The 18418-nt window shown below is 42.6% G+C and overlaps 1 protein-coding gene across 1 annotated transcript in view; it reads right to left on the reverse strand.

Annotated features, from left to right (window-relative positions):
* SMU1 (SMU1 DNA replication regulator and spliceosomal factor) overlaps positions 1-17970 on the reverse strand; it is a 28864-nt gene extending 10894 nt beyond the window's left edge. Inside the window, exons 1-7 of the mRNA XM_040325515.1 lie at positions 17843-17970; positions 13475-13685; positions 11140-11292; positions 7888-7998; positions 7384-7512; positions 3044-3163; positions 178-294 (exon numbers count right to left, since the gene is read on the reverse strand). Of these exons, the coding sequence (XP_040181449.1) occupies positions 178-294; positions 3044-3163; positions 7384-7512; positions 7888-7998; positions 11140-11292; positions 13475-13685; positions 17843-17868 (867 nt within the window). The 5' untranslated portion in view covers positions 17869-17970. The remainder of the gene's footprint in view (positions 1-177; positions 295-3043; positions 3164-7383; positions 7513-7887; positions 7999-11139; positions 11293-13474; positions 13686-17842) is intronic.
* Between the last annotated feature and the right edge of the window lie 448 nt (positions 17971-18418).

Raw genomic sequence — 18418 nt, forward strand, 5'->3', positions numbered from 1 at the left:
TGGGAAACAGAAAACACTCAATGGACACAGCAGGCTCCAATGTTTTGCCTTTCATGGATTACTAGTAAAATGCAGATACTGCGCATAGTAAACTCTGCCTACTAGAACTGATTGGGTAGCGATATCCACCCTCTGTAGAGAACTATCCACTTACTTTGCAGCGGATAATAACTTTACCTTGATTTTCCCATCCTGTGCTCCTGTAGCCAGCATTTCAGTATCCCTGCTAAAGCACATGCACAATACAGCGTCATCCATCATCATGAAGTTATCTTGAGCCTGGTATTTCAAATCCTAAAAAAAATAAAAAAATAAAAGTTTTTAGAACTCTAACCTATATCAAAGACCAGGAATATAGTAAGTTGCCCACTGACACATTTGCTATCCAGCTTTTCCAACGTTTGTTAACAGACTTAAAAAGTAGAAATATTCTCACCTCAGCTTCCCCAAGCCCCCAACCCGGCCAACATCTTTGTGCAGCTGGCTTCTGGGTCTCAATCGCCAGCCGCTGTCATTGGCCAAACGGTGATGACATCACTCCTGCGCATGCACAGGAGTTCAGTTAGATTCAGCATTACCAAAATCTGTACAGTGAGCTGCGCATACAAGGCTCATTGTACAGGCAGGAAAGTAACTTTAATGCAGAAGAGACGTCTCTCTTCTGCTTTACAATTCCTGCCTGTTCAGCCATTTTTAATTCTGGCGTAAAGTTCCACTATAACTACTACCTATGGAGTAGCATATTTGAAACTGTCCCACTTAGTTTATTCTGAGACCTAGGGGTCCGATCACACTTTGTGTAAAAACATAATTCTTAAAAAAAAAATACAAAAAAAAATAAGGATTTGTGTACGCACACCATAGAATCCCTTCCTTTAGTAGTTTGTTGGGAACACAGTATGTGGTTAGACTAAGAAACAGCGCTTTTAGATCCTCCTACAGGGCATAAGTTGACCCCAGGAGTAGCTAGAATTCAAAATGTAACTTCACATAGCAAAAAACAAAAAAACAAAAACAAACACAAGCCTATAACCACGCAACAGGCTTGACAACCCAAAACCTAATATGCGCTGGGCCTGGGACTCCAAATGAACTACTCCTGCGATTTTCACACGATTTCAGGCAATGCTGGTATAAACATGAGTTCTATGGACCTCAACACGCATTAAAGTTGGACCAAAGTAGCGCAGGGACTACTTTGAAGTCGCACAGATATGAATGGTTATCATTGGGCATCATGGGGTACGACTTGTCATGTGACTCCGATGTCCAAAGTAAAAGCCGTGAAAGGGGCCTAAAGAAAAAAAGTTTACAACAGTGGAGTAAAAAAAAAATTCCTCCCATGCATTGGGGGAAATACTTCACATTTTACAGGCAACTATCAGCCATGTTAGCGCCAACTGATCACATTGCCACTTGCAAGACCTTTGTGCCTATGAAGGCTGAGGACGCCTTGTCCACACAATATCTTCAGACTTGAACTAGCATCAGCTGAAGCACACCCTACCCACTTAGAATACCATGATAAATCGGGGCTGTGCAGACAGATATGTCCTGTAGAAGGGACCAATCCAACCTCCAAGTGGCAGGGTGTATACCCAACAGTTCACCATGTCCCTCAATGAAAGCCAAGAGCTTTTATTTTTAATTCTACGCAAATACAAAAAACGGTTATATCTGCGATTTCATTTTCCTAAATTCAAATAATTATTTTGATAACTGTATGGGATTAATTCATGTACTAGACAGTGTTAATTAAAATTAAACTAAAATACAACTAAAACAAAAATTAATAATTTTAGTAAAAAAAAAAACTAGGACTAAAACGAAATTTGACGTAAAAATTTTGCCGCACTACTACACAAAGTAGGGGGCATCTACTAAGCTGCTGAAAGATTTTTTTTTATATATATATTCAGGTATCAAGTACAATGGCCTAAAAGCCAACAGTTTTTTGGGGGCTTTTATTTTCAAGTTGCACTTCTGTTTGTCAAAAAAGCAATATTCTTGTAACAAAAACTTGGTTTAATTTATAAAAGACGTTGTATATTACAACAACTAAATCTGTGTCTGTAGTGCATTTTCAAGCCTTAAGACAATACATAACATGTTATTAGATTTTAACTCCAGGAGTATATAATTTGTTTGTCAATTCTAGAGAAATGCTTAAATTTAGATTTTAGTCTACTAAATACTAGGGTTGTCCCGATACCACTTTAAGACAGAGTACAAGTACCAATACTCTCCCCCCCCCCCCCCCCCCCCAAGTACTCGCCGATACCGATACTTTTTTTTGTAATCTCATGTGACAGCGGCACATGTGTCAGTATGTTTTTTTTTTTTTTAACAATTTGTTTTTAAAACATTTTTTATTTATAATGCTTTTCATTCATAAACTGAAACATTTGTAAACACAGGTTACAATGTTTCAGTTATGTGAATGGACAGAGTCAGTGATCACTGACTGTCTATTCGGAGCAGTAAGGAGTCGGATTTACCGGCTCCTACCCCGCTCTCCATCCTGACAATTCCAGGGGGTGGAGGAGGAGCACCGAAGGGGAGAGAAACAGGGCGGCATACACACGGCGGCTTTCAGCTGCTTTAAAATCAGCGGTGATCGGTGCTTGTAACTTCCCCACGCACTGATCACCGCCGACAGTACAAGTATCGGGTGAAGCATCGGGAGCATTTGCCCGAGTACAAGTACCCGGGCAAATGCTTGGTATCGGTCCCGATACTAGTATCGGTATCGGGACAACCCTACTAAAAACGTACCGAAGATTTTCGTTGACTAAAACCCATCAGATGACTAAAATACAACAAATATTAAAATAGCATTTTAGTTGAAAGATAATGACGAAATCGAAAAATGAACACTGGTACTAACAGTATTCTTTAGACAAATTGTATTATTTTAACATTTTCAACCAAGGTGTTCAATAAAACTGACAATGACAAAGGGTGTGACGAACTATGAAGCTGCCAGAACAACACAAGCTATACCACTGTACTCTTTGAAAAATAAATCTGTAATAGTACTTGCCTTTCTGATCTTTCCTGTGGTAAAGTTCCACACCTCGATAAACCCATCTACAGATCCGGTAACCAAATACTGACCATCGGGTGAAAAGCGAGCACATTCCACGTGTGATTTCTGACCAAACTGTAAAAACACAAAAATTAAAAACAGTGTTAAACTAAAAGTAATAAGAAAAGAAAAAAAATTACACAAGCGTAATATATATATATATATATATATATATATATATATATATATATATATATATATATATATATATATATATATATATATATATATATAGATATATATATATATATATATATATATATATATATATATATATATATATATATATATATATATATAGCCGTTACTCATTAAAATTTTCATGTTCAATTAATTTTTTTTTTTTTTTTAATCGACTCATTTCGATTATAAAACACAGTTTTTAAATATTTTTTTATTAAACTCTTCCCCCATACTGTAATATCCACATCTCCCCATGCCGTAATATCCACAGCTTCCTGCTCGCGCCGCTACTAGGCCGCCGCCGGGTGTACCAAGAAGCCGCGGCCTTTCCTATGGGCGAGACCGCGGATCGTCTCGATCAAAATTATTTTGATCGATCAAAGAATTTAAACGATTAATCAAGGAATTAATTGTTAATTTCCGCAGCCCTAATAAAAAAACACACACACACACACACACACACACACACACACGATTCTGGGAAAAATGAGAATCGTGATTCTTTTGCATAAAATTAAGATCACGATTCTCAAAAATATATTTAAAGTTATTTTCAACACAAAAAACGGAGCTTATATGCCCAAATACAGTATATGTAAATCTGACGGACTGTTTACATGTTAAATTTTAAAAGCCGCAGCAAACCTGCTGACCTTACATGCTTGCTAATGTGAAAGAACAGCTCCGATTTTCACATTTAACTAAATGTGAAAATCAGAGGTGTTCTGTCACATTAGCAAGCATGCAAGGTTTGCTGCTTTTAAAATTTAACATGTAAACAGTCCGTCAGATTTACATATACTGTATTTAAGCATATAAGCTCCGTTTTGTGTTTAAAATAACTGAATGCTAAAACTCCATTGGGTGTAACAAGATGTCCGCTTGTCCCCTTCTCACTAACTTTATTGTGCAGGAATGTGGGGTGGAGAAAAATGGCGGCGACGAAATGTCACTTCCTGACGAGACAGCTGCCGCCGGGTGTACCAAGATGGCCGCCGCTCTGGAGCTAGGCCGAAGCCGGGGACTTTCCTATGGCCGCACCCGAAAATCACGGATCATCCAGCCTGGAGATCGCGGGGGATTGGGGGGGGGGTAACTCAAGATCGTGATTAATCGTGCAGCTCTAACACACACACAGTTGTGCTCGTAAGTTTACATACCCTGGAAGAAATTTATAAATATATTTTCTTGACCATTTTTCAGAGAATATGAATGATAAAAACGTTCACTTATGGTTAGTGTTTGGCTGAAGCCATTTATCATCAACTGATTTTACTCTTTTTAAATCATAATGGCAACAAACTAGCCAAATTACCCTGATCAAAAGTTTACACACCCTGGTGATTTTGGCCTGATAACATGCAAACAAGTTGACACAAAGTGGTTTGAATGGCCATTAAAAGGTAACCATCCTCACCTGTGATCTGTTTGCTTGTAATGTGTGTGTGTGTGTGTGTGTGTGTGTGTGTGTGTGTGTATAAAAGATCAAGGAGTTTCTGGACTCCTGACAGACCCTTGCAACTTTCATCCAGTGCCACACTGATGATTCTGAGTCATGGGGAAAAGCAAAAGAATTGTCAATGGATCTGCGGGAAAATTTATTTGAGCTGTATAAAACAGGAAAGGGATATAAAAAGATATCCAAGGAATTGAGTGCCAATTAGCAGTGTTCAAACTCTAATTAAGAAGTGGAAAATTAGGGGTTCTGTTGAAACCAAACCACAGTCAGGTAGACCAACTAAAATTTCAGCCACAACTGCAAGGACAAAATAGTTTGGGATGCAAAGAAAAACCCACAAATAACTTCAGGTGAAATACAGGACTCTCTGAAAACATGTGGTGTGGCTGTTTCAAGATGCACAATAAGGAGGCACTGGAAGAAAGATAGGCTGCATGGTTGAGTCACCAGAAGAAAGCCATTACTACGCAAATACCATAAAGTATCTCACTTACAATACACCAAATAGCACAGAGACAAGCCTCAAACCTTCTGGCACAAAGTCATTTGGGGTGAGGAGACCAAAATTTGGCTTTTTGACCACAACCATAAATGCTACATTTGGAGAGGAGTCAACAAGGCCTATGATGAAAGGTACACCGTTACTACTGTGAAACACGGAGGTGGATCGCTGATATTTTGTGGATGTGTGAGCTACAAAAAGGCACAGGAAATTTCGTTACAATTGATGGCAAGATGAATGCAGTAGGTTATCAAAAAATACTGGAGGAAGATTTGCATTCATCAGCCAGAAAGCTGCGCATGGGACGTACTTGGACATTCCAACATGACAATGATCCAAAACACAAGGCCAAGTCAACCTCTCATTGGCTACAGCAGAATAAACTGAAGGTTCTGGAGTGGCCATCTCATTCTCCTGACCTCATGATCATTGAGCCACTCTGGGGAGATCTCAAAACGTGCAGTTCATGCAAGACAGCCCAACAATTTACAGGAACTGGAGGCCTTTTGCCAAGAGGAATGGGCAGCTTTAAAGCGGGAGTTCACCCATTTAAAAAAAAAAAAAAAATCTCCCCTTAGCTTCCTGCTCGTTCGGTCTAGGGGAATCGGCTATTTATATTAAAATAGGTGCAGTACTTACCCGTTTTCGAGCTGTATCTTCTTCCGTCGCTTCCGGGTATGGGTCTTCGGGAGCGGGCGTTCCTTCTTGATTGACATTCTTCCGAGAGGCTTCCGACGGTCGCATCCATCGCGTCACTCGTAGCCGAAAGAAGCCGAACGTCGGTGCGGCTCTATACTGCGCCTGCGCACCGACGTTCGGCTTCTTTCGGAAAATCGTGACGCGATGGATGCGACCGTCGGAAGCCTCTCGGAAACCTGTCAATCAAGAAGGACCGCCCATTCCCGAAGCCCATACCCGGAAGCGACGGAGAGGATGCGTCTCGTAAACGGGTAAGTACTGCACATATTTTAAAATAAATTGCCGATTCCCCTAGTAATAACGAGCAGGAAGCGAAGGGGGAAAAGTGCCCTCTAAGGGTGAACCTCCGCTTTAACATCTGAGAATATAAAGAGCTTTTATCCACAAATACCACAAAAGACTTCAAGCTGTCATTGATGTTAAAGGGGGTAATACACGGTATTAAGAACGGTGGTATGTAAACCTTTGATCAGGGTCATTTGGGTAGTTTGTTATGTTGATCTAAAAAGAGTAAACGCAGTAGATTGATAATAAATGGCTTTAGCCAAACACGAGTGAAAGAAAAGTTTACATACCCTGGGAGAATTTATGAGCACAACTATATATCCAAAAATACACATATATATATATATATATATATATATATACATACATACATACATACGATATGTTGTAGGGGTGCAACGGATCGTGATCTATCCGTGATCCGAACAGGGCGACACGTTCGGATCGGCACACAACGCGATCCGCGGAGCGTTGCCTCGGCCTTAGGAGAGGCCGCGGCTTCGGCCTAGCTCTGGAGCGGTCGGCCATCTTGGTACACCCGGCCAGGCCAGTAGTAGGAGCTGTGACCCCCGAGCGCATAGCCTGTTGCACACCCCACCTCTCATCTGATTGCCAGCCCTGCCGTGCGACGTCACCGCCGCTTCCGCGTTACATTAGGTAGGAAGGTTATTGCTTAAACTGCATAATTGCGCACCTCAGTGCTGTGCAATGGCATCAGTGGGGTGTTGCACACCTCGCTGCTGTATGACAGTAGGCTACACAAGTGTCCTGAATGCGGTTCTAGTGCTCTGCTGCGCCAAAGCTGCTTACCTTTGCGGTGCACTAAAAACAAAACCAGTCTCCTCTGTTGGTGCTATACCTCCCCCTTCTCCAGGGTGTAATGCAAAAAAAAACATTCCTAAAAAGGTTACCTATGGCCACCCCAGACTACAAGCTATAGTGTTCACACATACAGCGTCACTAAAGGTTGTTTTTTTTTTTTTAATTGCTGATCTGAAAAACGAGCCGATCCGTGACTCCTGATCCGAGGATCCATCCGATCGTGAGTTTTTTGATCCGTTGCACCCCTAATATGTTGCCAATCTTCATTTTGCAGGTACTCAAAAGGACATGAAGGCACCAAAGTTTACAAATGACAAACAAAACAAAATGCCTGACCAGCATTACCTTGATATGCCTGCTGAGCTGAGTGGGGAACTTCTCCTCCTCTACATCTTTCACAGCTGCTTTACCTCTAAACAAATCAATGGTCATTCCTGGGGGCAAAAGTCCCTGATGTTGCTGCCATTTTAATGCCTGAGAAGATATTGAAGGTGGTGAAATTAATGACAGGCATACACTGTTACTATACAGAAGAACAATTATTTTTATTCTAAAAGACAACATAAAATAAAGAAGAAGAAGAATTTCAAAGGCAATAAATGTACATTATAAATTTAGCACTCAATTCACATAAAATTTGAAGGAAGGAAGGGAAAAAAAAAAAAAAAAAAAAAAGAAGAAGTAGTTCCTACAGATTTAAATGACAACTAAAAAATACAATAGATTTACAACACCATACATTCATTTGAATGTAGGCTCTTATTAATTTTCTCCCATGTATTTAATTGATAAAGTTTGAAATAAAAAAATATACATGATTATTTGTTGGCATCAATATTATGTTATTACCTGTCCCAAGAGTGCCATGAGACGTGATGGAGGCACTACGCTCACTTCTCCAGCAAGGGCCTGAGCTATTGCTGCTCTTCTCTTTTCTTTGCTGCTGCCATCAGGATAAGCCTTTGGGAAGCACACAAAAATATTCAATATAAGAGTTTATATTTTTTCTAACATGACTCAAGCCAACCAATGAGAGCCATATCACCTGCCAAAGGATATGCATTTATGTACACCCAGTCCTGAGATTTTCACAGCTCTGACACACCACACAGCCTTGTTTGGAAAGATGGGAGACCCGATTTTTATCTGCTGCAGTTAAGCAACACTCAAGCCTGTGATTGAACAGTCAACGAAGAAAGAGCAGACCAATCAACTCATCTTCTCTAGCGCAACTGCTGTGCTGCTTCTTCCTCTCCCAGTCCGCTGTTAAATACATTTCAGTAAAGTTGATACCAAGTCAAATTCTGGTAGTTAGATGGTTTGCAAGAAAAAGACTATTTGAGGATGTAATAATGAATACAGAGCTGTGTTGAATTGTGTCCTTTATATCAGATGGAAAATTAGATTTAAAGAACTAAACCCAAAACAGATAGTTACAAATTTGAAAAGGTACTAGGGGAATGAAGTACCTGCCATCTTTTTCATTTAGGGATGCCAGTGCTGAAATATCACCACAGCTAAGGTATCCCTCAACTGGATTCAGAGTAACATGATGCTATAGTATGGTCACTGTTTGACCATACTAGAAAGCTTAAATAGGAAATATACAGCCACAGCTCAATTGGCTGTACTTCTGCGGATCACAGGAATGTAGTTTGTTTTACAACACTGGACCACCAGCTGATCCCACACTCTACACAGCTCCAAAGAGAGCGGGGGGCAGAGTAAAGAGCCGGTGATGGACAGTCACAAACTCTGCTCACGGAGCTCTGAGAATTAAAGGGTCACTAAAGGAAACCATTTTTTTGCTGAAATGACTGTTTACAGGGTATAGAGACATAAAAGTTAACTGATTCCCTTTAAAAATAGTTAAAAAATATCAATCATATAATGTGCCTCTAGTTTTACTTTCGTTTTTAAACTGGTTTCATGTTTCTGTGAAGTAGAGAGACACACAGAACAAAAACAAACAAATCCAGGGCAGGGTTTTGTTTTTAAAATGAATCTGATTGGTTCTGAGGAGTTTTAGACACACAGCTTGGACCACAGTGAAAAGCTGCCATGAGATTTTTCATAAGACAAGCAGGAAGTGTGGAGATCACAGCAGAATTACAGCTACTTCAAAGCAAAAACGAACAATGAGGACATGAAACCAGGACTGCAGTAAGGTAAAGAAAGCTATTTAGCTAAAAAAATATTTTCCTTTAGTGATCCTTTAAGCGATCGGTGGTCTTTGATTGCTCAGTTCTCAGTCTTTGAGTAGGTGGGGGACAGATGCAACATCGGTCTGATGCTGCATCTACCTAGTTAAGAAGTGATTCTTTTAAAAAAAAAAAAAAAAAAAAAATTAAAACTTCCCTTTTAAGGACTCCTCAAAGTTACATTTCACTTCTGGATAGATGCTAGATAAATTAGTCACCAACCAACATTTTTTTTTCTGCACCAAAATTTTCTATGCAAACGGAGTAAGAGGTTTTTTTTTTATCATTTATTTTGTTCCTCATCAGCATCCACCTACAGCCGATTCATCATGAACATAAAGGAGGCTTCATACAATTTGGAGGTAGAGCAGGAAAGTGCACATGGCACCTATGAGGCAGAGGGGTTATCACCAAGCTGTAACCAGGGACGGACTTACCATTGGGCTTGACTGGGCTCAAGCCCATGGGCCCCGTCCAATAGGGGGCCCCTGCCTGTTAAAGTCTCCTTACTTTTTTATTTGATTATTTCTCCAGCGCATGCGCTTCCCATCCACTGATTCACGGCACGCTCTGTGTGTGCCGTTCCCAGGGCCAATCCGCCCTATACGCTTGCTACGCAATCTGCATAGGGCCCCTGCAATGTACCCAGGGCCCCAGCCTCCCCCTTGTGTCCTTCTCCATACACGCAACGTAAATAGGTAGCGCCTGCCCTGAGATATTGACTGTGACCATGTGTTCTGTCAAAAAAGTTCCCCGGTGTCTGGCCAAAAGAGTTCCCTCGGCACATAAGGACCTCCCTGGACTGCGGAGGCACAGCATGGCGCTTGCGCAGTCCGAACCTGAACTGAGCCTCCGAAAATAGCCGAACATGTAGAGCAGAGACGGAGTCAGCACTAGATATGGCAATCCGGGGATGGGGGAACTTATTCGGGAGAACACCGGAGGCTGTTGAAAGGTAAACCAGTTTCAAGGCTCTGTCTGCATAATCACAATGTAATTATTGTATAATGAACGCTTGTTGCTGCTAGTTGACCTTAGTTTTGTCGCGGTTTTTATTAGGCTGGTCAGATGGCAATTACTAGGACATGAATCATAGGAAAAAGGGAATATTTCTGTAATGACTAATGAATGATTTTTATTATTTAGCGCTCGTTTTCCCAAAGACTCCGGTGAGTGCACAAGTGGGCCTTTTGTTTCTTTTCGGACCAAGAAATATTGGTTGTGGATATTTTAGCGGCAGCGGAGTCATTGGTGTGCGGGGGATAGCAAATAGGTGTCAAAGAGCTTGTTATATGTTTAAGATGGATAGCTGAATTGATAGATCAATAGATAGATACACATTTTTATTGTGGTGTAGGATCTGGGCCTGCTGTCCCTCTATCTCTCCCCCTCCATCCCTCTCAGACTAACCACACCCCTTCCGAGCCACACCCATAATTTTGCATGAACCACACCCATTTTCCGTAATGTATAGAAGGTAGGGCCCGAAAGTGACTCAAGCCCAGGGGCCCCCACCACCCTAGGTCCTGCCCTGGATGTAATCATCCGGGTGTAACAGACCATGATCACCTTTTCCCACCCATCTCAAACAACAGATGGACTGAACCTTTTTAGAATGATCGCTGTAAAAGCAGATGTCTATAAAGTAGTACGATTTCTGCTTCAAACTTTTGTAAAAATATCAAGTACGTTAACATTTGTCAGCCCATTAACCACTTGCAGTCTGCCTGCAATGTACTGCGGAAGATCGGCCTACTCACAGGGGGTGAAATCTTCCAGAGGTCTAGCGGTTAAAAATGACAACACAGAAATCTGATTGGTTACAAACGGCTCTTATATGTCAGTTGTACAATTCTTAAAATATACCTATATAAGTCAACCTACTTTTGATCAAACATACCTCACGTGGGTCAAAATATGATCTAGCCAAGAGGTTTTCCAAGTGAATGTATCTTTCAGGCTGGGTCTGTTTTAACATGATCATGGGGTCAGTTTGCCTCAGAAGAGATCTAGCAGCTCCCAATTCACGGAGTTCAATCAATTCCAATACAACCTGGAAATTGTGACAAAAAAATTAAAATAAAAAAAAGATATCACATACATCAGTAAGTTAAAAAAATATATAAATAATTGTATACACACACACACACACACACACACACACACACACACACACATGAAATATATATTTTTTTAAATACTTTTTTTTCTTATATTACATAAGTTTGCATTAACAGAGAATAAACATATCACATATCATGTTACATTCTGGTTCCTCAAGGAGGCACCTCTATGCAAACTAAGAAAAGAGAACAATATTAGAGGTGCACCGAAATGGAAATTTCGGAACCGAAACTAAACCGGAATTAAAAAAAAATGTCAGGCCGAAACCGAAAATTACTTTTTTTTTTTTTTTATAATTGTATGTTAAAACATACACTCACTGTGCCCCCACTGTGATAGACAGAGCACAGCATTAGAACGGCATTCTGTTTATCACAGCAGGGTTAGGAGCAGGCGGGCTGTGTGCGAGCAGAGACAGTTTCAGTGTGTGTTTTACCGCTCTGCAGCCACTAGTCCTATCGGCAATTTTAAAGCCGTTTCGGCATGTCCCCAAAACAGCCGTTTTCGGCCGATATGTTTCGGCCACCGATATATCGGTGCATCCCTAAACTATATATCCCCAAAGCCCAAGAATTAGGTTCCCGCCGCCCACTAGCTTTTAGCTCCTCTACATTCATACATTAAGTTTTCAAATAAAAGTACACATTAAATATTTCTGAGGGGAGAAAGCTGACTATTTGGCTCTCCGGATTCTGTAGTTCTGAATCGGAACCTTCAATCCTGTGTCTGGGTTTTGCTACACACCTGCAATCTGTCTGAATACACAGGCATGCAGGGTCTTTATATACTTAAAGCTTTCAATTTGGAAACCACTGGGAGACAGAAGGTCTCACCCAGGGGGCCCCCAGCCAGATGTCATGTGACAGATAGTCTCACCGAGGGGTCAGAAGTGCCCCAGCCAGAAACCATGAGACAGAGTCTCACGAGGGGTCAAAGTTGTCCCAGCTAGCAGATAGCAGCTGACTTGACTCCTGAGACTGAGACCTATCGGGTGCAAGGAGAACCCAATCCATGGGCCAGAAGTGGGCCATGCAGCAAGGAACTGTGCCTAAAGGGTAAGAGAGCCAAAGTGATCCAGGATAACTGTAAGAAAAGCAGCGGTGCTGCCAACAAGCAAACAAGGTGGCTCTGCATTTTCATTGTTTGGAGTATTGTGTGGAAGAAATCCCTGCTTGGGGAACAAAAATTTCCGTTTATTTAATAAAAGCAGGCCACCCCACGCCCTAAAATACAGTTTTGGACTGGCACAACTCAATGCACCCAGCAGCGCTTGATTTAAATCCCCCCCCCCCCCCCCCCCAATACAACACCATGTTTGTTCTAGCTCACTGCTCTTGCTCAGAAAGCAAGTTTGAGCTGGCAGACACGATAAGAGCCACGCACACTCCCTGTGTGACAGACAAAAAAATAATAATAATTAATCCACTTTGCCCCTACCAGCTAATCAAGATTTAATACAGAACAAAAGGGTTAAAAAAAAAAAAGTTAACGCGTTGATAAAATTACTTTGACCACTTGTCTACTAAGGTACATAGACGGAAAGGCTAAACGTTTAATGTGGTTAATTCAAGCTCACTAGTATTAAACGTAAAAATCAGATACTGGCGCAAATCTGAAGTACAATTGAAACCCACAGGCAGCATGGAGGTATAAAACTGAATGAGTTAAAAGGACTCAAAACCCACTGCCGATAGCCAATAGAGAGTCCAGGAATTGGTCAAATAATGTCTAAGAAAAATATACGAATGTTCAGCCCGGAGGAGGTTAAATCCTACACCTGGTTGATCTTTGTATATTATTCTTAAATGCAGCAACAGCTGTGGGCTTGATGCCAGCTTAACGGCCGGCAAAGGGCCCTAGAACCACTTAAACACTTTGGGGCTCTCCAAGTCCTACTGGAAGCTTGGGGCCACAGGAAACTGCTTCCACAGTGAAAGCAGGAGGAACTCGTGGAAGATCTATTCCCTGATCCCTTCTGCCACTAATGATCCCCATGTATTATGTTGCTTTCAGGGCCACAGCTGTAATTCTACGGCTATTGTACACCTAGGATCTGTTCTCAAAAAGCTGCATTTGAGGACGGGGGAGACATTAATCCACTAAAACCTTACCTGTTCATATAGATCTACGAGTGTCTTGTCTGGCAGCTTAAGAGACTGTATAGCTTGCAGAACTGTATCCCAGTGCCCACTGTTAATGTCTGCCACAAAACTCTCAATACTGTCCACGGTGTTTAAAGACACTGTTGTTTCCTCTTGCAATGTAGCCAATGCACGATGCAAATTGTTTTCTTTTAGGTATTGCATGATAAGACGTATGACGCTGCGGAGACAAAGCAATTTTGTTTGTTAAACTGTCTACACATTTCCGCCTAAAGTATATTTTCAGTCAAAACGTTTTCATTTTGTATACAGTGGAAATTAGGGTTGGAACCTCCATCAGTTTTTAAAGCGTTTGTGAACTGTGCCAGCCCCTCTATTAGAGCCTGGCACACTGTAGAAGTCTTTTTTTTTTTTTTAAACTAGGCTTGTAAATACCGATTTAAAGCGGAGCTCCACTCTAAAGTGGAACTTCTGCTCATTGGAACCCTCCCCCCCTCCGATGTCACATTTGGCACCTTTCAGGGGGGAGGGGGGTGCAGATACCTGTCCAAGGTATTTGCACCCACTTCCGGGATTTCACTCTGCTGGTAGTGCGTCACTACCCCGCAACCCCCCCCCCCCCCCCCGTTGTGTTCTGGGAAACACACGGCTCCCAGAACACAGCGGGGACCAGTGAGCATGGCGCAGCGTGACTCGCGCATGCGCCGTAGAGAACCAGGCAGTGAAGCTGCAACTTTTCACTTCCTGGTTCCCTCACCGAGGATGGCGGTGGGGGCAGCAGAGTGGTGAGCGATCGCTCGTCTTCTGCCGCCGACTTCGCTGGACTACAGGACAGGTAAGTGTCCCAATATTAAAAGTCAGCAGCTGCAGTATTTCTAGCTGCTGGCTTTTAATATTTTTTTTTTTTACGGTGGAGATCCGCTTTAAGGCAATCTTCACGTGACTCACAACCGCTGTATACCTCAGATATATGGCTTCTGCAGGAGGGGCGAAGATCTCCCTCTGACATCAGCCAGAGAGATCACATGGCTGCTCAGCCTCTACTGCAGTAGCCCTGGAAACCAGCAGAGAGTCACATGACCAGCCTGAAGATCACACTAAATCTGTATTTACAAGCCACGTTTTTATAAAAGTTTTATATTGTGTGCTATGCCTACAGAAGGGGCAGGATGAGCTAGTTTTTTTTTTTTTTTACAGCTTAGAGAGGGGCAGATTACATAGCATAAGCACTGTGCTGTTTAATCTCCTTTAACGGATCAGGATCTCTATATATTTTTTAGGGGTTAAACACCAATGTTCTCTTTACCCTATTAGAAAGAGTGGGGGAAGCTTCAACAGACAGTAACCCAAAAACTATTTTAGCTTTTTGTAAAAAACAAATGCATTTTGAAAAATTAAAGCATAACCCACATGTGAAAAAGTTATGAAAGGGTCCTTTTCACATTATGTACACGCAGTAACAAACATCTGTTCATGTATTATGCAAGGTGACAAGAAAAAAAACAAAACATGCACAACCGCAATTTTCTGACAAATGCATTAAACAGGATAACCGAATTTGGTGCACATCCTATTCGGTTAAATGTGCCTGATGGAATTGAATCTGTGCTCTGCTGATGAAGCGCAAAGCAACATTTTTACTTAAAGTAGTTGTAAAGGCTAAAGGATTTTTACCTTCATGCATTATATGCATAAAGATGTGGCTCCGTGTGTCTTATGGATGCATAGAGTGGGACTCGAGAATGAGCATGCACCAGTGCCCCCATAGGAAGTTGCTTGCTATTGGGGGCACTGGCCAAGTGGGAGGAGCCAGGAGGGTAGAGTAAACCTGTGAGTAATTTAATCACAGTATAAATACAGCTGTGCTTCGAAACCCTCCGATGTTTGTTAGAGAATCTTGATTCTCTAACAGCATCATGAAGGCCAAGGAACACACGACAGGTCAGGGATAAAGTTCTGGAGAAGTTTAAAGCAGGGTTAGGTTATAACAAAATATACCAAACTTTGAACATCTCACAGGGCACTGTTTAATCCATCATCCAAAAAATGGAAAGAGTATGCCACAACTGCAAACCTACCAGGACATAGCCTGCCACCTAAACGGACAGGCCGGGCAAGGAAAGTATTAATCAGAGAATCAGCCAAGGGGCCCATGGTAACTCTGGAGGAGCTGCAGAGATCCACAGCTCAGGTAGGAGAATCTGTCCATAGGACAACTATTAGTCGTGCACCTCACAAATCCGCCCTCTATGGAAGAGTGGCAAGAAGAAAGCCAGTGTTGAGGCTGGGTTCACACTGCTGTTTGGAGCGGCTCACAGCAGGGGTCCGGTGAGTCTCTGTTCTCCGTTTCAGGGACAAATTTTGGGCTGAAACGGACCAGAAGATGCACAGAACTCTTCTGCGAACCACTCCGCAGCTGTCCCGGTCCTGTGTGAACCGACTTCACTGAGAGCCGGTCACAGTCTCCTGACATGCGAATTGGATGCAGGAAAACATGCATTTAATTCGCACTAGTGTGAACCCAGCCTCAAAGAAAGCCATAAGAAGTCCCATTTGCAGTTCATGAGAAGCCATGTGGGGGACACAGCAAACATGTGAAAGAAGATGCTCTGGTCAGATGAGACCAAATTAAACTTTTTGGCCTAAAAGCAAAATGATGTGTGTCAGAAAACTAACACCGCAATCACCCTGAATACACCATCCCCACCGTGAAACATGGTGGTGGCAGCATCATGTTGTGTGGGTATTTTTCCCAAGCAGGGACAGCAAAGCTGGACAGAGTTGACGGGAAGATGGGTGGAGCCAAATACATGACAACCTTAGAAGAAAGCCTGTTAGAATCTGTAAAAGACTTGAGACTGGGGTGGAGGTTCACCTTCCAGCAGGATGACCCTAAACATCCAGCCGGCTAGGCTGTTCTTACCAGCCCACAGCTAGAGTCATGAAACTTGCCGCAGGGACAGTCTCTCTGCCAAAGTATTGTCGGGTTGTAAAACCTGTGATGCATACCCCTGGCAGTGTGCAGCACAGGTCCAGCAACCACTCCAGACACTCTGCCTCAACCAATCCAGACGCTCGGCCACAACTAATGAGGTATTTCAGTGCAGATCGGCTGCACCTCCCAGCTCCTGCCCTGCTGTTTACATCAGTGTAATTTCGCATACAGTGGGGTAGATTCAAAAAGCAATTGCGTCTGCGTAACCATAGCAGGCTGCCCCTGCTATTAGCAGGCGCAGCCAATGCTAAGTATACCCCTTCGTTCCCGCGTCGCGAAATTTGAAAATTACGTCGTTTGCGTAAGTGAATCGTGAATGGCGCTGGACGCCATTCATGTTTACTTTGAAGCAAATGACGTCCTTGCGACATCATTTACTGCAATGCACGTCGGGAAAGTTTCCAGACGGAGCATGCGCACTACGCTCGGCGCGGGAACGCGCCTAATTTAAATGATCCACGCCCCCTACGGGATCATTTAAATTACGCACGATTACGCTGGGCATTTTTCAGGAGCGCCCACGCAATTTACGGAGCTACTGCTCCGTGAATCGAGCGTAGCGCAGGTAATGTACGGAGGCGCATCGGCAAAACGGTGCGCTGCGCCTCCGTAAAAAATGCGCAAATGTACCTGAATCTACCCCAATGTGTCTGTGTAACAGCAAGACAGGAGCCAAGATGAGGAGGCACAGAAATTTTATTGAGAGCACAAGCAAATGTGACGGTTAGCAATCCTGGTACACTGGGAAGGTAACTGTTTTAACTGTTGGGTTTTGTTCCACTTTAAAGCAGGTGGTGAAGAGGCAATACAATTCCTATCAAACGCTAAGAGTGATCTGAATAGATTGCTCTTCAGAGGGCCACTTTAATATAAACTAGCCCGAAGGCTAGGTTTACATTTGTGCGGGTGCATATAAATCGCACACAAAATGCAGGGCTTTAACCGCTTCCGCTGCACAAAATCACGTACCTGTATGTGATTTTGTAAACTGCAGTCCTGCAGCTCATACACTTTGTCCACACAAAGGCAGAACCACACTGACGCAAAGCTAGCCTCACAGGGCGGAGAAAACCATCAGTGAGCCCTGTGATGTGGGGGCAGCCCCATAATAAAGGAGCACGTTTCCTTTCCCTGGAGTACAGCTTTATTTTGCCTTCCCCAATATCAGAAAAGGGGTAATTTTTGTATTTATTTTTTTAAATGTGTTTGATCTCTAACCATCCCCAGACAACAGTCCGAGCACACACCACACACGTTTGTTACCCCTCCATGAGAGGAACATAAACAGAGCCGATTCCAGGCCCAGTTATGTAGCAGACGGGTCCTCCCCGAACACCCACGACGTGATCGGAGGATCCCTCACACCGCCCCAATTTACTCACTCGGACGACTCGATCTCGATGGACATCTTTGCGGCGGTTTCTCTCTATGCAGCAACAAACCTCAACCCGAAATCCTCACACCTTCCGTCACCTCAGCTGCGCCGTCTGCAGGTTTATACGTCACTTCCGTTTTTTAGCCACGTTGAGGATATTCGCTGCGAACAGAAGAGGGCGCTAAACGGAAGTAAAGGTGAGCCTGAGGGAGAAGAAGTAAAGCTTGGAGACGTGAATGCTGCTGCAAGTTTATTGTCTTGTTTTATTTGGTTATTAAAAAATATCCTTTTGTAAGGAGCGTGGTTATTTAGATTATATACATGAGCTTTTCCCATTGTGACATGTTTTGGCTGCTATCATAAAGCCAGGATTAGAACTGTAAAGTGGGTGTTTAACGTAATATTAATAAATCTTTTTTTTAACCACTTGACCCCCCTGGAAAAGTTTGTATGGGTTCTGTGATACGCCCATCCTACCCAGGGGCGCTTCAGCGCCACCTGCAAATGCCCAGTGACATGGGTCTCCACCAGCACAATAATATCTGCTTTTTGTCTTATAAGAAATGTTAGTACAGCTGTTCGG

This window comes from Rana temporaria, chromosome 1 (genome assembly GCF_905171775.1).
Source record: "Rana temporaria chromosome 1, aRanTem1.1, whole genome shotgun sequence".
Taxonomy (NCBI): Eukaryota; Metazoa; Chordata; class Amphibia; order Anura; family Ranidae; genus Rana; species Rana temporaria.